A 20,924-nucleotide genomic window follows, 5' to 3' on the forward strand; every position below is an offset into this window, starting at 1 on the left:
AGAGTTGGTACACTTGCACTAATTAACCCTTGTGTAGCCTTTTTGCATGTTTTCTGTACCCCTCCTCAGTCACATATAATGACAGTGTTTATAAAAATGATGTGAAAACTCTACTGTTGTTTGTTGGTGGTGCCAATGCCAAGCTGCAAATCAAACTATGCTGGGAAGTGGGAACTGTTGGCCTTTCTGCTTGTAATGTCTTGTATTTCATGGAGAATAAAGTGTAATTTACCAGTTTCAAGCTTCTGTAATGCAATGTATGTTCTTTTAAACCCAATATCTTGTGTTCTTCATTGTACCCATCGTCTGCGATAATCATCAAAGCGCTAAGTGAGACGCAGGCTCCTTCCTATCAGCATGTGGCGATGGAATCGTGGGACTGGCTGGAAGGAGTTGTCATGTGTCTGCCTGTCTACACTTGCTGTGCAGAACATCCTCTCACCTGTACAGCAGGCACAGACAGGCAGTCACATGACAACCCAGCCTGAGGGACTACCCGCCAGTGGCAGCATCCACATCATGATTTACAGTACCACAGCCTCAGCTGCAACTACAACACAAGAGCCGTTTCATTCTGTCAACTGAAAAACCACCTGTACTTGACATTTTTATTAGTTCTAATGCCTTTCCTATATGGTCTCCTGAGAGACAAGCTGCAAAGACCAAACATAATGGTGCTGACCTCACAATAAAAACACCTTCTGCCATCTTGTTGCACTGCTTTATTAGATATCATCGTCCTGTTTGTAAAGCAAATATTACTGGTAAATAGTAAAATTACAAGTAATCAGAAGAAATTATCGCACACTGTAAAAACAAAAAAACCTCAATACTAAACAGTGCAAATGAAAACTACATAGGTCCCAACCCGAAACTAGAATTCTAATTTTGCCAATTCATAGGGAATTAAAGTCATGTTTATGAAGAATATATTTTTTTGCTATATGTTATATTCATATAATTAATTAATACACAAACAATAATGAGAGTGAAGATACCAGGTGAAGGGTGCTCCCATGATAGCAGATGTAATCAAATTACCAAAAATTACCAGAAGAATAAAATACAGGTAAAAAAAAACAAGTTTCAGATGTTTCCAGCCTTCTTCAGGTGTCTAGATATGTGAAGAAGCCTGGATACAGCTGAAACATGTTGTGTTTTTAGATACATTTTTATTTTATTCATCCGGTACCTTTTTGGTAATTTGATTACATCTGCTATCATGTGAACGCCCTTCACCTGGTATCTTCATCCTCATTACGCACTGCCAGAATTCCCTTGGAAGAATTTCTATCAGTGCACCAGGTCGGCTGCACCTATTGGGAATTTCTTTACGTGCCCTATAAGCCGTGATTACTAATGGTACAGTATACAAAACTAGTGATGCAATCAGCAATACAATTTTGCATTTGCCTGCAAAAACTCAAAATTAAGTATATTCTGCACTAATGTACATTTTTTGGAATCATATTTATTCTGCCATATTTGCGTTTTCCCTTGTCAAATGGTGTGTAAATCAATTCAACTATGGCAAAAAAAAAAAAGCCCCAAAAGTTGCAATGGACTTCATCCATTCACTGGCACAATGCCAGCTTACAAAAGTTGTATCACTAGACGCCAATGTAGTAGTAGTGCAATATTTTCATTGACACAATGCCACGGTCACACTTAAATAGTCAATGTAAATCATGCATTACTACTAGAATTGGAATGAGACTTCTATTCCAATTATTTCTCAACTCAAGAAATTGTGCAAAGGTCGCATTGTACTACTAGAGGCATATAGCTGCCTTGTAGACATCCAGTGCCCAACAGATGACAATGAGGGAAGCAAAATTTAGGCAAATCTATCCCCAGATTTCATACAAAGTGCATACATTATTAAACAGATTTTCTAAACCTGATGAGGCTGCTATACTTACATTAAAAATCTAGCTTTATAATCCTCAAACAAAAACATGAGTATTTTAGTTGTTCGGCAAATATGCCCCATTTGAATTATATATTGATTTTAATATTAGTGAAACCTTTATATAGGCTTACTCCACAATTCTCACATAGATTTTCAAAGTAAATACACTAGCCTTATCAGGTTTAAGAGATCTATTTATTAATCTATGCATTTTGCATTGTGAAATCAGGTGATAGATCTGCTTTAAAGTATAGTGTGAACCTACTTTTTGGTGTCCTGTATTAATTTCAAGAAAAAAAAAGTACTCTTTTACTGAAATGAAGTAGTGTTCCAAAATCCATAGCATGTGTTTTCTGGGGAAAAAAAAAGGTAATGCTTGAATGTAAACTGAAGCCGGCAGAGGGCCTCCTTAATTGGGCTCATTCCAGTGGTGAGGGTTATGAGTGACAGCTAAAGGATAACAGAGCCTTTATTTTCATGGCTCGTTGGGGGCCCTCTGTTTGCAGAGGGTAACAACACTACACACCAGATGTTCTCATTTTCAAATTCCAACTGGAAAACTCACGACATCATATAAATGCATTCCAGATCAATGTAGACATTTTTTTTATTAATAGGAAACATAGAGCAGAAAATGTGGAAGGCTAATCCATGTGGCCTTAAAGAATTAAGAAATAATTTTTTTTTATATCTACTTTGGCCAGAGACGCTAATTGAATTTCGTTAGTGTTTAGCTTTCAATCAGAATTGAAGAAACAATGGACTCTGCTACAAATAAGTACTGTCCGGTCCAGCATTTATGAGACATGTAATGCCTGGGCTTGCCTGTAAAGTGAATTTTCTATACTAGTAAAAATCACCTAAAACTACAGCAGACTCCTCTAGGCATAATCACAAAGAAATGAGCTATACATAAAACTAGGCAGTAACTTAGAAAGTAGGTACATATTTACAAACATAAAAGATACAAAGAAACAACAGACAATTACATTATTTCTATACATAGATTCATAGAAGCCAGGAATTTACTTTGTTAGATCCTCATCGGTGTCAGTGACTGACAATTTTGGCTGCTTCATTGATACGTTTTGGATTTTTGACATTTGACATGAGCAAATACTACCTAAAAAAATAATGGCATTGAAAAGCTAAAAATATTAGTAATGCAACATATTGATATTTTTAAAACATTTCCACATCAGGGTAATAAGCTTTCTTACTGTAACAGAGAAAATATTACTTTACTTATGATTGTTTATTTGCAAAAATGTCCCTAAAATAACTGCAACATAAAGGTGTTCTTTTATTATAAATATCTATGACATATCCATAGCACCAATGTCTTAAAGGTAAAGGTCAAACTTTTGGGACTTCTACCTATTAGGGGAACAGGAATACCCTCTTGACAAGTTTGGTTATTTCCGTAACTCCCACAAACATGAATGGAGAGAGCACAGCCTAACCGTGATTGAGGGATCAGTGGCAAGGAATCCCCCATCTACAAAACATTTATGGCATATTCTGTGGATATCTTACAAGTGCCAATGCTGGAAATCTTTTTTTTATATACAGTACTTATATTTTAAACTCTTAAATTGGTTTTCCTCTTTCAGAATTCTGCATGCTATTTGTGTGCCTGTGTTAAAAATAATAGAAATAATGGTACTCAAACTCCTCCTGTCTAACAGTGCGTCTCCTTGCTGCTCCAGTTATTGTTTACTGGCTGCTGGTCAACAGCGCTGCAGCTAATCATTGGACTCAGCGGCTCTGCTGATGTAAATAGCACACGCCACTGGTTGGTAATGTCATGTCACCACTGCCGAAGGTAAACAACCACCAGAGCAGTGGCAGCAAGGCAGCATCGGACCCGGAAAGGGCGCGTGCCACCTCTTTCTATTATTTATTTATATTTGTATATTGTTTATTTTTGAGCATTTAATAACATTAACATTTTGATTGAACCCAAAATCAGTAGTAACAGTTATATTTCTATTATTTTAATTTGGGCATTCCCATAATGCTGAGAGGGGGAACACCCCTTTAAATTACCATTTACATGGCATGGCTGTCAGCCGCACACTTCCTTCACAGGCAGATATTTCCTTTCTTCCAACTCCAAAATACACATAAATGCTCCACTAAGCTTTGTCAAGGGAGATGGCAGAAATCCGCTGTCTGACAGCTCTTGGTGACAGCAATTTTCTTCCCTGAGAACAATAGGATCTTGTATTTTGGCCCTGATACGGAGGAAATTAAGAAAGAACCCTGTATACCAATGCTATATGGTTTTAGGACATGTTCCTTCTCCAACATGGACATCATGGTGGCGAAGGATCATAACCTAAAACCATATAGCAAAATTCCTATACTCATTTAATCTCTAGAGAAACTTCAAAACTCCTCACCTCATCATCTTTATACCAAGAGAGGCTTTCGGCGGTGAGAATAAACCAGTAGTCCTTGGAACCTCCTTTCATGAGACTGATGTTGCTTATAGTTAACCATCCTTTCCGAATTACCTGCACACAATGAATAAAGTTGAATTTCAGATTTCTCTAATTGTTACTTTGATAACATGAAAAAAAGAAACACAACTGTACATGGATACATTTTATAAACTTTTATATTTGTGGATAAAGTTCTTACAGCTGACCATCGTAATATTCAATATACCATTAGCCATCAATGTTGTCCTACACAACTTTTAGGGAGTTTGTTATCCAGAGTGGATAACTCTTATGCGATTGCTGCAGTCTAGAATCCTTACATGATTCCACCTTCTGCGCATTTATAACTTTATTTCCCTCTTTATCTCTCTCCTAAACCCTTTTTATTTTAATTTTTGTTCTATTTCCTCACTTTGAATTATGTCTGTTTTTCTCGTCATCATCAGTAGTGATCTCTGGTGGAATGTGCACTCGTTCCTACTGCTGATTCTTTTAGTGTTCTCTCTATGATTTGCTCTACACTACTTATATACCAGTCATTGAACCACTACTTGCTAATAGAACATTACTTTGTATTTTAGTGTGTACAATATATTTTCTGCATTGTTCTCTGGACAATAAACAATGTTCATTTTAACATTCAATGGGTAGGAGAGGCTTTGCAATTTATTTATTTATTTATTTTTCAAAAGAGAAAATCACTGATGATTAAAACTAAAATAGTGACCAAACACTGATGAAAATTAGATCCAAAATACTAATAAATATCTTTTCTCTTTTCCGCATGAGAAAAATCACTGATGTCTGAATGAAGCGTTAGTACCTTTTTCCTCTCCTTCCTTTCTCCTGATTGATATGTTATTTTAAAAACCTTAAAGGTAATATGTCACCACTCACCAGGTTTAGGCTGAGTGCAGACGTACTTTTTGGCCCTGCGGATTTTTCCGCGCAGAATGGAAGAAATCCGCAGGTCAAATGACCTGCATTTTTCCTGCGGATTTCTTCCATTTTTCATGCGGTTTTGGTGCGGTTTTCCATCGCGGTTTCCCCCCTGCGGATTCGGTGACAGGGGAGATGGAAAACTGCACAAAAGAAGTAACATGCTGCGGATTTTGTACAGCGGGAAAACCGCGCGGAAAAATCTGCAGCGTCTAGCACAGCGGTTTTTTTTTACATTGATTTTAAGGCTACTGTACATCACAATGCAGAAATGCTACGTTTCTGCGCGGTAAAATCCGCTGCAAATCTGTATCGTGTGCACACAGCCTTATATACTGCCTAATGTGATGACAACCTGACAGATCCTGTTCTAGAAGGGTCTCACTTGTCAATTTGATGTAGTTTTCTTTAACAAAACACTTTATTAGCCGCAGCATTGACAGACTTCAAGGTTCCTATCAATGACAGGTACAAGAGAAGAAATCCTCCATATTGAGGTGTGGTCGCCTTTCACCCATTGGTTGTGATTGACAGCTTTTTGCCTTTTCTTATGTGGGAGTCAGGAATGCTGAGGACTTCTGAGCAGACAGCACAAGCCTTGTATCAACACTGGTAACAAATGATAATATTTATTTGAAGATTGGGATTAATGAAACTACTGGGACACATGCTAAATATCATCAACAAAGTTCAAAACATGAGTGCACTCCACCTTCTACCCATAAAACATATGTACTTTATTTATTTTTTGCTTAATTTGTTTGCTTCATTTGGTCATTATTCAAATCTAGACCTTGTAATGACATCACAAAAAGTTATAGGCAGATTCTGAATCATGTTGATGAAATATATTGTGCTGGCATTCTAACAACGTGCTCTGGTGCCAGTTCGTTGCTGCTGATCTGAGTCGGCAACAGAGTGCGCGCTGTCATTGTTTACATATCACAGAGCACAGAGCACAGGGACTAGTCCCGCTGCTGACACAAGCGTCGCTGACTTTGTTTCAGGGAGGGAGCATTGGCAGCGGCAGTGCCTCCAGAATGCAGAGATTCTCAAACAAAGAGTCATCAAAAAGGAAGTCAAAACAAATAGAAAAACAGTTAGACAGCGTAATTAGAGAAGTTTAGTACCGTCAATGGCAACAGACCACGCAGCCCTATGGGGCCTGTGAGTTGGGTGGGTCGGTGCCAATGCTACAGCACTACAGTGCGCCCTCTGTGCCAAGCAGTGCAGAGGGTGATAAGATGTGCAGCAAAGACCAGAGCAGTGGGAAACGGGGAGAGGTGAGTATTCATTTTATTATTTATTTTTAATGTGGGGCTCATAATAATGTATGGAGGACTACTTGGGACCTATAATAATGAATGTAGGACTATATGGGGACCATAATAATGTATGTAGGACAATATTGGGCCCATGATCCTGTATGGAGGAGTATATGGCGCCCAAAATACTGTATGTAGGACTATGTGGGGCTCATTGTACTGTTTAGAGGACTATCTGGGGCACATAATGCTGTAAAGAGGTCTATGTGGGGCCCATAATACTGTATGGAGGACTATTTGGGGCCCATAATATTGCATGGAGGACTATATGGGGCCATAATACTGTATGGAGGAGTCCCTGTGGCCCATAATACTGTATGTAGGACTATGTGGAACCCATAATACTTTATGAAGGAATGTCTGGGGCCAATTATACTCTATGGAGGACAATATTGGGCCCATAATCCTTTATGGAGGAGTATATGTTGCCAAACATACTGTATGTAGGACTATGTGGGGCTCATTATACTGTATAGAGGACTATGTGGGGTCCATAATACTGTATAGAGGACTATATGGGGCCCATAATACTGTATAGAGGACTAAATGGGGCCCATAATACTGTGTAGAGGACTATATGGGGCCCATAATACTGTATAGAGGACTATATAGAGCCTATAATACTGTATGGAGGACTATCTGGGGCCCATAATGCTGTAAAGAGGACTATGTGGGGCCCATAATATTGTATGGAGGACTATGTGGGTTCCATAATATTGCATGGAGGACTATATGGGGCCATAATACTGTATGGAGGAGTCCCTGTGGCCCATAATACTGTATGTAGGACTATGTGGAACCCATAATACTTTATGAAGGAATGTCTGGGGCCAATTATACTCTATGGAGGACAATATTGGGCCCATAATCCTTTATGGAGGAGTATATGTTGCCAAAAATACTGTATGTAGGACTATGTGGGGCTCATTATACTGTATAGAGGACTATGTGGGGTCCATAATACTGTATAGAGGACTATATGGGGCCCATAATACTGTATAGAGGACTATATGGGGCCCATAATACTGTATAGAGGACTATATAGAGCCTATAATACTGTATGGAGGACTATCTGGGGCCCATAATGCTGTAAAGAGGACTATGTGGGGCCCATAATATTGTATGGAGGACTATGTGGGTTCCATAATACTGTATAGAGGACTATATGGGGTCATAATACTGTATGGAGGACTGTCTGTGGCCCATAATACTGTATGTAGGACAGTGTGGAGCCCATAATACTTTATGGAGGAATGTCTGGGGCCAATTATACTCCATGGAGGACTATCGGGGGCCCAAAATACTGTATGGAGAAATATGTGGGGCCCATTATACTGTATGAGGAATACGTGGGGCCCATTATACTGCATGGAGCAATATGTGGGGCCCATAATATTGTATGAAAGAATATGTGGGGACCATTATACTGTATGGAGGTCTATGTAGGGCCTTTTATACTATTTGGAGGGCTATGTGTGGGCCATTATTCTATTTGGAGTGCTATGTGTGGCAATTATACAATTTGGAGGGCTTTTTGGGAGTCATTATACTATTAGGAGGGCTATGTGGGGATTTAGGAGGAAAATGACTGTCATTTGGACCACCACCCCTTTTAAAAAACAAAAAAAGCATGTTCCATAATGTATAACCAGACACATGCAAACTATCGGAGCCCCTGTTATGTCTCTTTTTTCTTCAATGCTGGTGTGACCATGTGATGTTGGGAAAGTTGCTGGCATAAAAGTGAATAAATCAGGAAGAAGGGAAACACATGCAGCAGTAGCAGGGACAGGAGATAATACTGCAGCTGTCAGCAGGGTACACTTGACAGGATGAATGAAGGATGACACGGTTCCTTCCCTGTAGGTTCCAGTGAGCTCAGATGAGTTACATACGTACTATTCAGAATTCCTGCGGTCGCTACATGAATAAAGTAACAAAAGGAAGTAACTCTGAAAGATTACTTAAGCTTGTAAAAACACCCGTCTCCCTCCCTTCCCATGAAGATCAGGTCAACAGGAAAATATAACTTTCTAAAAATGTCCTACTATTGTTAAAACGGAGTCGTTTAGCCACTTTTATCATGAAGCATCTTTGGTCTTACTATTAGGCAATAGGCGCAATTTTGTGTAAAAAAAGTTCTAGCTCTATGTCTTTTATTAGATCCAAAGTGAATAGAAAATGTACTGTGACATGATCAGAATATGTATAACTGGTATAATGGTTTGATATGATGGAGATTTCATAAAAGCTTACTAAAGGGAATCTGTCATGGTTTTGCCACCTAATCTGAGAGCAGCATGATGCAGAAACGGAGACCCTGATTCCAGCAATGTGTCACTTACTGGGCTACTTGCTGTAGATTTGATAAAATCATGGTTTTATTTATAGGAGATTATCACTAGAGGACTAGTAAACCAGCAGCCAGGTACTCCTCCATATCCATGTGTTCTGTATAACGCTGCCCCCACCACTCATTGGCTGCTTTCTGCTTATGCACAGTGTACACAGCGCACACAGAGACATGGTATGGATGGGGTTGTCCAGTACTCATCATTCAAACATCTGAGAGATCTGCTGCAGATAAAGCTGTAATTTTTATCAAAACTGCAGCAAGCAGCCCTTTAAGTGATACATTGTTGGAATCAGAGTCTTTGACCCTACAATATTCTGCTCTCAGAGGAGGTAGAAAAAACCTGGTAACAGATTCCCTTTGAGACTGTACTACCACTAAGGTAAAAAAGCATTATTCAGCATTTTCTACTTCAGGCCTGCTAATGAGGACTTGTCAATAAACTAAAGGCCCCTTCACACATGGCGACGCACCAGCGATAACAATCCGACCAGGCAAAGATCGCTGGTGCGTCGTTACATGATCGCTAGATAGCTCTCAAACAGTCCAATCTCATCAACGACGCAAGACAGATCAGCGATCTGCATAACGACCTCGTTGGTCGTTGAGTACCTTTCACACAACTTAATTGTAACCGGTTCAGGCTGGTTTCACATTAGCGCTTTTTAAGCGCACGCACGGCCGGGGGTAGCTCCGCCCCCGAGCCGGCTCTCTGCCGGGCGTGCCCACCCCTTGCTTGTAGCGCCGCCTCCTAGCGCACAGCGGCGCCTGCGATCGGCGCACCCTATCTTTAGCATAGGGTGCGCAGATCGTGCGCAGGCCGTGCGCTAGTTGCGCTTTGACCTGCGCTGCGCACTTTTGACTGTGCGCCGTGCGCGCCAAAATCAAATTTTTCGGATTTCGGCGTGCTCGGCGCACCATCAAAAGTGCGCAGCGCAGGTCAAAGCGCAACTAGCGCACGGCCTGCGCACTATCTGCGCACCCTATGCTAAAGATAGGGTGCGCCGATCGCAGGCGCTGCTGTGCGCTAGGAGGCGGCGCTACAAGCAAGGGGCGGGCACGCCGGGCAGAGAGCCGGCTCGGGGGCGGAGCTACCCCCGGCCGTGCGTGCGCTTAAAAAGCGCTAATGTGAAACCAGCCTATGACCTGTATCGCTGAGCTCTGCGTCGCTAACGACGTCGCTCGTTGTTTTTAAGCTTCAAACACAGCGATGAGTGCTGGCCAGCGGGACGCCAACGATGGAAAAATGGACCTACTCATTCTAGATCGATCAGTGATAGCTAGCGGGGGGTCCGGTTGCCGCTACATTTCACACTTAGCGAGATCGCTAGAGAGATCGCTGTTGTGTCACAATATCGGTGACGCTGGTGTAAAACCCCCTTTAGTGTAAAATGTATATAAATATTCCAAGATTGCAAAGAGATCAAGCTAGTCTAGTTATATTATTTATTTTGTTTATATACATTATATCAGTAATTACATTTAGCATGTAATGTTAGACTAAAAGCAATCACTGATAAAAAAAAAAAAAATTGTAACAAGTATTGCACAAAGCACCACTGAAGAACAAGGCCTATTTAAAGGCTGTAATTAGCCACTGTACTAACATCTAAGGCTGTCCACAAAGTAAATCTAGCATTGATCACAGGATTAAAATAATTTACTAGTGGAATACAGAAAATGCCATTCCAATACCTGGGTTGTGCAGAGCACTTGTCGCATTTGGTTTTTAGATCAGTGCATTACCAATGATTGTATACTATAGATTTACCGTACAAGGATAGATGGGCTTGAGTCTGAACCAAAAACTGTATATACAATATACTAGTAATTATGGTCCAATATACTGTATATGGAATTTGGATATTAGTGAAAGGGGAAGGGAATAGGCACCAGTCTACAGACAGCTGTTTCAAGGACTTTGCCTTCACCAGAGTAGAGCAGGATATTGGTTGGCCTGGGTGAGGAGCCTTTGACATGCATCTACTGGGAAATTTTTTGTCTTCTACATACTATTAGCTGGTGTACAGAGTCTTATGGGCCACAGGATTCCACCTAAAAGAAAATATTTTCAAATTAGCTTTGGACTAGAATAGTGTTCCCCAACTACAGTTCTAAAGAGCCACCAACATATCACGTTTTCAAGATTTCCTTAGTATTGCACAACAAGGTCGTCTAATCATTTATACCATACAAGGAAAAGCGTAAAAAAAAATTTAAAAAATTCTTGACCTGTTGTTGATTTGTTTATTCTGCCTCCCAAAGATCGCAGTAAGGCTCAGCTCACATTTATCCTGCGCTCTGCACTGAGCACTTACACTGGGGTATACATGTAAATCTCTGAAATATGTAATTCAGATGGAACCTCTGGTGAAAGATTACTTGTAGTGAGGCAGATGCAAACATTGTGGACTCTGTCTGGTCTATGATCTAGCCGTGCCCATCATTGTAGGTTTGCATAAAAGCAAAGTCAGCCACAGTTTTGTGCATCTCTTAAAAGCCGGATTCCACCGAATGAAGCCACACACAGTTCAGAGTTTCTCTGCTAACTCATTAGTGAACGGATCCGTCGGAGTATTTAGAAGGAATACCGATGTAAGTGTTCAGCGTAGAACGTAGGATAAATTGGAACTAATGCAAAATGTCCCCACTCAGGTAAGTCATCTGTTAACAGAAATATAGGGGTTGTCCATATTGCTGGCACAAAGGCTCTGGAAAAGTGACGTGGTTCCCACTAAAAGAAATCCAGCAAAATCTGTGCTCCCAAATACAAATGCCCCTTCCTCCTGGCCACACTGTGTGCCTAAATTACAATTAGAATCCATATGTTTTCCATTACTGTTGCAAAGAAAGCCCATTTAATTTACGGGGTGAGTGACTTCAGAAGCTCGAGCTAGACACAATGAATGGGCACTACAACATACAGGCACTGCAAAGTTTATTTTTGTGTGGTTCACCTTCTGGTAGAAGTGATTAGACAATTTTTTTGGGGTCAGTGCAATTACAATGATGTCAGATTTATATTTTTTTTATGTTTTGCTGCACAGTAAAAAAAACTTTATTTTATAAAATATAGTTTTTTCATAGCCATATTCTAAGAGCCGTAACTTTTTTATTTTTTAGCAAAAAGCTCTGTATGGGGGTTTCATTTTTTGCATGATGAGATTTTGGCACCATTTTGTATTTAACATTTCAGATTGCTTCTTATTCAGATTTTTCAAACAAAGAATGAACAAAACCAGCAAATCAATTATTGTTTTGATATACAGATTTTTTTCCTGGTTCATCATGTGGTAAAAGTGATAAAGTGGCTTTATTCTTTGGGTTAGTGCAATTACAGGGATACTAGATGTATAAGTTTTTTTTATGCTTTGTTACTTTTACACACTAAAAATAATATTTTACAAAAATGAATTTGTTTTTGCGTCGTCATATTCTGAGAACTGTAACTTTTATTTTTTTTGCAGAATGAGCGATATTAGGGCTTATTTTTACAAGACAGTTTGTCGTTTTCATATAGGCTATGTACCCACGTCGCGTTTTTCAAGCAATTTTTTCCTGAGCAGAAACGCATGCCCTTGCCAGGGAAAACGCATGCGGTTTTTGACACGCGTTTTTGACACAATTGTCAAGCGTTTTTGCCCATATAAGGCCGGTTTCACATTAGCGCATTTTCAGCGCGCGCACGGCCGGGGGTAGCTCCGCCCCCGAGCCGGCTCTCTGCCCGGCGTGCCCGCCCCTTCCTTGTAGCGCCGCCTCCTAGCGGACAGCGGCGCCTGCGATCGGCGCACCCTATCTTTAGCATAGGGTGCGCCGATCGTGCGCAGGCCGTGCGCTAGTTGCGCTTTGACCTGCGCTGCGCACTTTTGACGGTGCGCCGTGCGCGCCAAAATCCGAAAAGTTTGATTTTGGCGCGCACGGCGCACCGTCAAAAGTGCGCAGCGCAGGTCAAAGCGCAACTAGCGCACGGCCTGCGCACGATCGGCGCACCCTATGCTAAAGATAGGGTGCGCCGATCGCAGGCGCCGCTGTCCGCTAGGAGGCGGCGCTACAAGGAAGGGGCGGGCACGCCGGGCAGAGAGCCGGATCGGGGGCGGAGCTACCCCCGGCCGTGCGCGCGCTGAAAATGCGCTAATGTGAAACCGGCCTAATTGATGGTATGCGGAATCGCGGGCGATTCCGCAAAATTAATGAACATGCTGCGTTTTTTACCGCTAAGCGATTCCACAGCGGTAAAAAACGCACCATTGGCACAACATGTGCGTTTTCTATTACAAATGCATGGAATGCTTTTTTTAAGCGTTTCCGCGGCAGAATCGCGCATTTAAAAACGCCGCGGAAACGCTTAAAAAATGCTACGTGGGCACACAGCCTTATACCCTTTTTTACATATTATTTTATTGATCCTTTTTATTAAAATTTTTGTGTGTCTGTATGATGAAAAAGCGTAACTTTTGCAGTGTTTTATATCATTAGATCATTTTTTTTTACAGTGTTCGCCGTATGGAATAAATATCATGACAGCTTTATAGTTCTGGTCGTGGTGATACCAATTGTCTACTTTTTGAGTATTTTTCTTTGAAGACAAAGTCTGCATTTTTAGTAGCAAGAAAGGTTACTGCAATTTTTGTGTGCTTGTTTTGTATTTTTTAAAACTTTTTTCATATTTTACCTTTTTTTACTTTTTCACTTCACTTTGATCAGTGTTCTTATGCATTGCAGTACTCATTTACTGCAGTGCCTGTGACCTATCACTGTCTCTCTGACACTGTCTGTTAGAACCGTCGATCTAACAGGCCACCGTGGTACCCTGGGGTCGTCAGATGACCTCAGGGTGTGATGACAACTGTCAGGGACCAATGTGTTAAAGGGAGTCTTTTAACCCCTATTAAACACTTAGATCCTGCTGTTTCGTTTGACAGCGTCATTTAAGGGGTAAATTGGCAAACATCCATTCCAAACTCTGTCGAGACGAATGCCAAAAGGTGTCAGCTGTCGTGTACAGCTATCACCCGTGGGATTTTCACCTGCTGGGGGGCGCTATACACTTAATCCTCGATGATGTGATGAAGTGGTGCTGAGGACTAATGTCCCTTCATTACTGCCGTAAAAAGACAAATTGGTGGTGGTTAAGGGGTTGAGGACTAGTGTTAACACATATTTCATGTTCTTCTGCCAATTACATGGTACCATAAACTCACACACTTACACTTAGAAACACACATGGACACATAGAAACATGCACTGATACACACACACGCCGCGCCTTTGTCCTGTGACTTCCGTCCCTCACTCTCTTCCCTGAGCTGACACGAGAGGCCGCTCTGATGATCTCTGACAGAGGAGGATGCAGTGTACATGACGCATCCTCCTGTCTGTGAGGCACCTAGCACCTCTCTCCCCACAGTGAGGGAAAGTAAGTTACAGGCCTGAGAGGCAGGGATGGAGTCAGTGGGGAGCAGTGATCAGTGCACAGAGTAATTTCACCTGCTTTGCTGTCACGCATAGCTAAGGGCGGCCATGGTGAAAACACTAAAGTCAATGATCACATGTCCAGCTGTGCGCTGTTTACTCATAGACCAACGTGCAACACCTCTACATTTTTTTACCCACTCCAGGCTTTGGTTTACAAATACTGAGGTAAAAAAATCACCAAATCCAGTCAAATGTAGGCCACGTGCACACATTGAGTATTTGGTGAGTTTTTTTACCTCAGTATAGTTAAGTCAAAACTAGGAGTGGGTGATAAATACAGAAGTGGTGACGTGCTTCTATTATACTTTTCCTCTGACTGTTCCACTCCTGATTTTGGCTTACAAATACTGAGGTAAAAAACTCACCAAATCCAGTCAAATGTAGGCCACGTGCACACATTGAGTATTTGGTGAGTTTTTTACCTCAGTATTGTTAAGTCAAAACCAGCAGTGGATGATAAATACAGAAGTGGTGACGTGCTTCTATTATACTTTTCCTCTGACTGTTCCACTCCTGATTTTGGCTTACAAATACGGAGGTTAAAAACTCACCAAATACTCAACATTTGCACGTGGACTATGAGTAGACAACAGCACACATCTGGATATCTGATGTGATACATCACTGAGTTCAGTGTTTTAACCTTGGTCGGCCTTAGCCAATCACCTTGTGATTAACACCCTCAGCCCTGAGCCTGTTTTCACCTTCATGACCAGGAAAATTTTTACAATACTGACCAGTGTTACTTTATGTGGTAATAACACTGGAACGCTTCAATGTGTCCCAGTGATTCTGAGAATTTTTTTGGGGGGGGCATGTTGTACTTTACATCAGTGGTAAATTCAGGCTGATATTTTTTGTGTTTATTTGTGAAATCATAAACATTTTGGTGAAAATTTCCCATTTTTCAAACTTTCAATTTTTATATCCTTAAGTACAAAATAATTAATAAATAACATTTCCCACATGTCTACTTTAAATCAGCATCATTTTTGAAACATAATCATTTTTCCAACAAAATATACAAAACCATTTTTTTAGGAACTACTTCAAGTTTGAAGTGACTGAGGGGCTATATGACAGAAAATGTGCAAAAGTGACACCATTCAAAAAACTGCACTACTCCAAGTTCTCAAAACCACATTCAAGAAGTTTAATAACCCTTTATGCACTTCACAGGAATTAAAGCAATGTTGAAGGAAAAAAAATGAACATTTTACCGTAATTTTTACCCACAAAAATATTCATTTTGCTGCAAATTTTGCATTTTTGCAAGGGAGAAATTTCACCATACAATTTGTTGAAAAATTTCTTCTGAGTACGCCAATCCCCCATATGTGGAGAAAAACTACTCTTTCAGCAAATGGCAGGGCTCAGAAGAGGAGCACTGTTTGACCTTTGAAGCACAAAATTGGTTAAAATAGATAGATGCCGAACCCCTGATGTGCCAAAATAAAGGAAACTGCCCATGAGTGACTTCATTTTGCATCCAACACTCCTCAAGGAATTTATCTAGCGGTATGGTGAGCACTTTGAATCCCCAGGTGCTTCAGAGCATTTTATAAAGCTGAGCTGTGAAAATAAAAAAAAAAATCAAATTTTTCCCACAAAAATGTTGCTTTAACCCCAAATTGTTCATTTTCATAAAGCTCAAAGAAGAGAAGGAACCATACAATTTGTTGTGCAATTTCTGTGGTGGGAAACTACTTTTCCGATACTGTGCAAGGCTTAGAAGGGAAGGAGTACCACACTGGAGTACAGATTTTGCTAGAATGATTTGCGAGTCCCATGTAACATTAGCAGAGCCCCAGAAATGTCAGCACAGCAGAAAACCTCATAAGTGATCACATTTTACAAACTACACCCTTCAATTAATTCGTCTAGGGGTGCAATGAGTATATTAACAGTAATGAAGTCGAAACAATAATTTCATTTTTAACAGTAAAATGTTGTTTAGCCCTAAGATTTTTTTTTTTCAAAGCGGGAAATAAGCGAAAATGCTCAGTGAAGAACTAATAATTACATTTTCATCTCTAAAATGCTGTTGATAATGGGTAAATGGGTAAAAAAGCACATTAATTTATTACATAATTTCTCCTGAACGTGGTAATACCCCATATAAGGCTGTACAGGACTGTTTGGCAACATGGTAGGGAAGGAGCGCCATCTTACTTTTCCAGCACTGATTTTTCAAGAATAGTTTGTAGACTCCATTTGTAGAGCTCCTGATGTGTCTAAAAAGTGGAAAACCACCTCAAATGACCCCTTATTAGAATGGACACCCCTCTGGGAATTCATCTATGGATGTAGTGACAATTTAGACTCTATGGGGGGGGGTTTCAGAAGCAAACACGCATTTGAAGTTAAAGAGTGAAAATTGCAAATATGGTATTGTAGTGCCCAATACATGGTAGTATCTGTACATTGTACCCAGCTTGTACTTCTGGGCCATACACCCATAAATTAAGTGGGGGTTACCTCTGAATCACAGAGATTTACAAAAAAAAGTGTTTGCGTCTCCATATTTTGAGAGCTATAATATTTCAATATTTCTGCCAATAGAATCATGTGGTGGCTTGTTTTTAGAGGGAGGAGTTGGCATTTTTATAGGTAGCACTTTCGGTCGCATAACATTTTTGTTTATCACTTTCTCTTCCGATTTTTGGGAGGCAGAATGAACAAAATCCAGCAATTAAGGAATTGCATTTTCTTTTAAGCCACCGTCACACACAGCAAGATCGCTAGTGAGATCGCTGCTGCATCAAAAGTTTTGTGATGCAACAGCGATCTCACCAGCGATATCGCTGTGTGTGACACCTATCAGCGACCGCCCCCCCCGCCGGGTATCGCTGATCGTGCTCGAAAGCCCTGGACATTTTTTTTGATCGTTGGTCTCCCGCTGGCCAGCACACATTGCTGCGTGTGGCAGGCGGGAGATCAGCAATCAGCGAGCTGGAGCCTGTTATCCAAGGTAAACCGCGGGTTACTAAGCATGCGCGTCACTTAGCTACCCACTGTGTACCTTAGACACTAGCGCGCTGTGCAGGGAGCTGGTAACCAAGGTAAACCGCGGGTTACTAAGCATGCGCTTCACTTAGTTACCCGCTGTGTACCTTAGATACTAGCGCGCTGGTGCAGGGAGCTGGTAACCAAGGTAAACAGCGGGTTTCTAAGTGCCGCGCAGCGTTTAGAAACCCGCTGTCTACCTTGGTTACCAGCTCCCTGCACCAGAACGCTGGTATCTAAGGTACACAGCGGGTAACTAAGTGATGCCCTCGCTTGTTACCCGCGTCATCGCTGGTCCTCATCACTGGTGAGATCTGCCTGTTTGGCAGATCACCAGCGATCCTGACAAGGTCATATCGTTGTCGGGATCGCTGGTGCATCGCTATGTGTGACGGGGGCCTTATTTTAATGCTGTTCATCTTGTGGTAAAAGTGGTAAGACAGATTTCTTCTTCACAAGAAAAAAAACACAGAGGGTACCACCAACTAATACAAAAAAGGGATCAACCCATAGCAAGTCAAAGTGTATCAAGCAAAAACAAAAAGACGAAAGTTTCATGCCAAAACCTGGGATCACCTATCACCTTAAGATAACAATATTAGTTACAAATAGATAGACAGTAAAAGGAAAACAAAAACAATAAAATCACTTAAAAACCTCCAAGAAAAAGGGGGGTTACATTAGAAAAATTCCTGACTTGCTTCTAATAAAGTCAATTTCAGATCATCCAATACCTCCTGTGGATAATACACCCTATTAAACAAGTAACCCACATGTCTGTAGTACATAAAAATAAACGTACAATAAATCAGCAGAAATACCCAATATAATAGTTCTAAATCACTGGGCTTGAAAATGTGATGTACAGAAATGAGGTGAGACAGTGTTGTAATGTAAAAAAAAATGGCCTTAATAACTATGCAGACAAGGAAGTTCCTGAAAACCTCAAAGTGTGAACCACATGAAATATATATGTAATCCCAACAACTCAACCTGAAAACACATGATCTATACATACACTACCGGCACTATTCATGAAAATTTGAACCTCAGATAGTCCTAAATATGAGTCAAAAAGTCAGTGAGATCCATGAAAAGATATGAGAAGTAGTGAAGGAGGAGAAAAGCCAAACAGATTTCTTCTTTGGGTCAGTGCAATTACAGCAATACCACATTTTTTTAATTTTTTGGTTCTTTAATTTGTGATTTAAAAAAAAATATACATATTTTTACATTTTTTTTTTTTTTACATAGTTCCTCTATGGGACTTTAACTTTTATGACTCTTATTATTGGTGTAATGCATTGCAATGCATTATACTTGTCAATTTTACACTGACTGAAACCTCTTAGACCATGCTCTGGGCATAATCTAAGCAGGCCTCCGTAGTTTAGAGATCAGGAAGTCGTCATGTGACCTCCTGCTGTCATGGTAACCATCAGGCCACTGCAATAACATTGCAGGGGCGCCAATCAGACTAGAGAGGGAGTCCACTCCCTCTCATAGCCTTTTAATTGTTGTTATCGCTATTGATCGCAGCATTTAGAGGGATAAACAGCCCAGGGTGGTGCCAACACCGCTCCTGGCAGTTAAGGCCGAGTCTCGGCTATGACTTAACTTGAGCTCCCAGCGGCGATCGTGCTGGTACAGCTCCTGTGCCTGCATGATTGCCATGATGTACCAATACGTCCATTTGCAGGACCGCACCGCAAAATATGATGTACTAGAAGGGGTTAACATTGCTGTGACTAGCTGGAAGTATAAGCCCTGATCCGACTGTGTCCCCTTCTGTGATACGCACCGTACTGTCTGGTCTGATTGTGTCAGAATCATTTTAAGTGTACGTGGAACATTATTGGGTTAGTTTCACAGGTTAGCATTTTGTCTAATCCTTTATCATGGAGGGCTATTTAAAGCACAGAAATGCGATAATCCCACTATCAGCCACACCACAATCGTCCTGTGGTTTCAGCTATCATGGATCCTATATAATACATACATTTCTCAAGCCTCCTGATGAACTGAGTGAACAGTGAAACATGATGCACAGTAGCTATACAATAGGTTCCCTGTTGTACAGTGGGGAAAATACGTTTTTGATACACTGACGATTTTGTGATTTTTTTTCCATCTACAAAGAGAGGTCTGTAATTTTTATAGTAGGTACACTTCAACTGTGAGAGGCAGAATCTTAAAAAAAAAATCCAGAAAATCACATTGTTTAATTTTTAGATAATTAATTTGCATCTTATTACATTGATACAAAAGAAAAACAGAATGTAATATTTGGTACAGAATCCTTTGTTTGGAATTACAGAGGTCAGACGTTTCTTCTAGTTCTTAATCAAGTTTGTGTTACGCCGCACTCACCCGGTGCCGGGACTCCGCGCCCGACGTCACCACTTCCGGTGCCGTGGCCGCTCCAGGGATCCCGTTGGGTGCGCACGCGCACCTCTCACACTTGATTCCATGGCTGCACTGTGTTGCTAGCATGCATGTGCGCCCTTCCTTGCTCTGACTGCAGCCACGCCATCTCTATGGTCCTGGAGGACCTAACTCGGAAGTCCCAATGCTCTTGCCCTATATCAGGCTGCCTCTTCCTATGGGAGGCGCCTAATTATTGTTGTGCTTCCCTGCTCGGCCTGCTTGGTCCCAGGTCGGTCGCTCCCTGTACTCAGGTCCTCTGTGTGTTCTGCAGTGCTTCCTAGCACACGTGCTGCTCCTGTACTCCACCCTGTCGTGTTTCTTAGCACACGCTCTGACTCTGCCATGTGCTCTGCCGTGCTCCTTAGCACATGCTCTGCTCTTTTGCTCTGTTGTCTCCCATAAGACTCGCTCTGCTCTGTGCTCCTTAGCACACACTCAGCTCCTGCCTTGTGTCCTGTCGTGCTTCTTAGCACACCTTCTGTCTTGCCTTGTACTCAGGCGTGCTACTCAGCACGCGCTCTGTCTAACCCTGTACTCAGGCGTGCTTCCTAGCACTCGCTCTGCCTAACCTTGTACTCAGGCGTGCTCCCTTGCATGCGCCCTGCTCTGCCGGCACCCGGCGTGTATGTCAGTGCGCGCCATACTTGTTCCCGTGTACTCGCCTTGCACTATCCAGTATCTAGCGCACTCCCATGTACTCGCCTTGTACTGTCCTGAACCTTCCGTACTCCCGTGCACATGCCTTGTACTATCTTATACCCTGCGTGTCCCTTTGTCCACGCTTTGCACGTTCCTGTTTTCTGCACATTCCCTGTTGCACCTTGCTAGACACACTCACTCGTGTTTTCTGCGAGCCGGCCACCTCGTTCTAGCAGTCGTGGTGCCTTGTCCCCTGGTACCTGCCCCCGACACTCCCTGTATAGGGGGAGGTCCTCACTAGGTCTGCTCGCCCTGGTTGGGCTGGTGTCACGACCCAGAGGGTCCACTCCAGAAGTCGTCACAGTTTGCACAAACTGCAGCTGGGATTTTTGCCACATCCC

General features: G+C 41.6%; 1 protein-coding gene across 1 annotated transcript in view; it reads right to left on the bottom strand.

The window, feature by feature from the left end:
* Positions 1-1,237: 1,237 nt before the first annotated feature.
* LOC141085904 (dynamin-3-like) overlaps positions 1,238-20,924 on the bottom strand; it is a 234,736-nt gene continuing 215,049 nt past the window's right edge. Inside the window, exons 12-13 of the mRNA XM_073571529.1 lie at positions 4,318-4,431; positions 1,238-3,035 (exon numbers count right to left, since the gene is read on the bottom strand). Coding sequence (XP_073427630.1) covers positions 2,988-3,035; positions 4,318-4,431 — 162 coding nt within the window. The 3' untranslated portion in view covers positions 1,238-2,987. The remainder of the gene's footprint in view (positions 3,036-4,317; positions 4,432-20,924) is intronic.

This window comes from Dendrobates tinctorius, unplaced genomic scaffold, assembly GCF_039654945.1.
Source record: "Dendrobates tinctorius isolate UK_male_01 unplaced genomic scaffold, ASM3965494v1 ptg000029l, whole genome shotgun sequence".
NCBI lineage: Eukaryota > Metazoa > Chordata > Amphibia > Anura > Dendrobatidae > Dendrobates > Dendrobates tinctorius.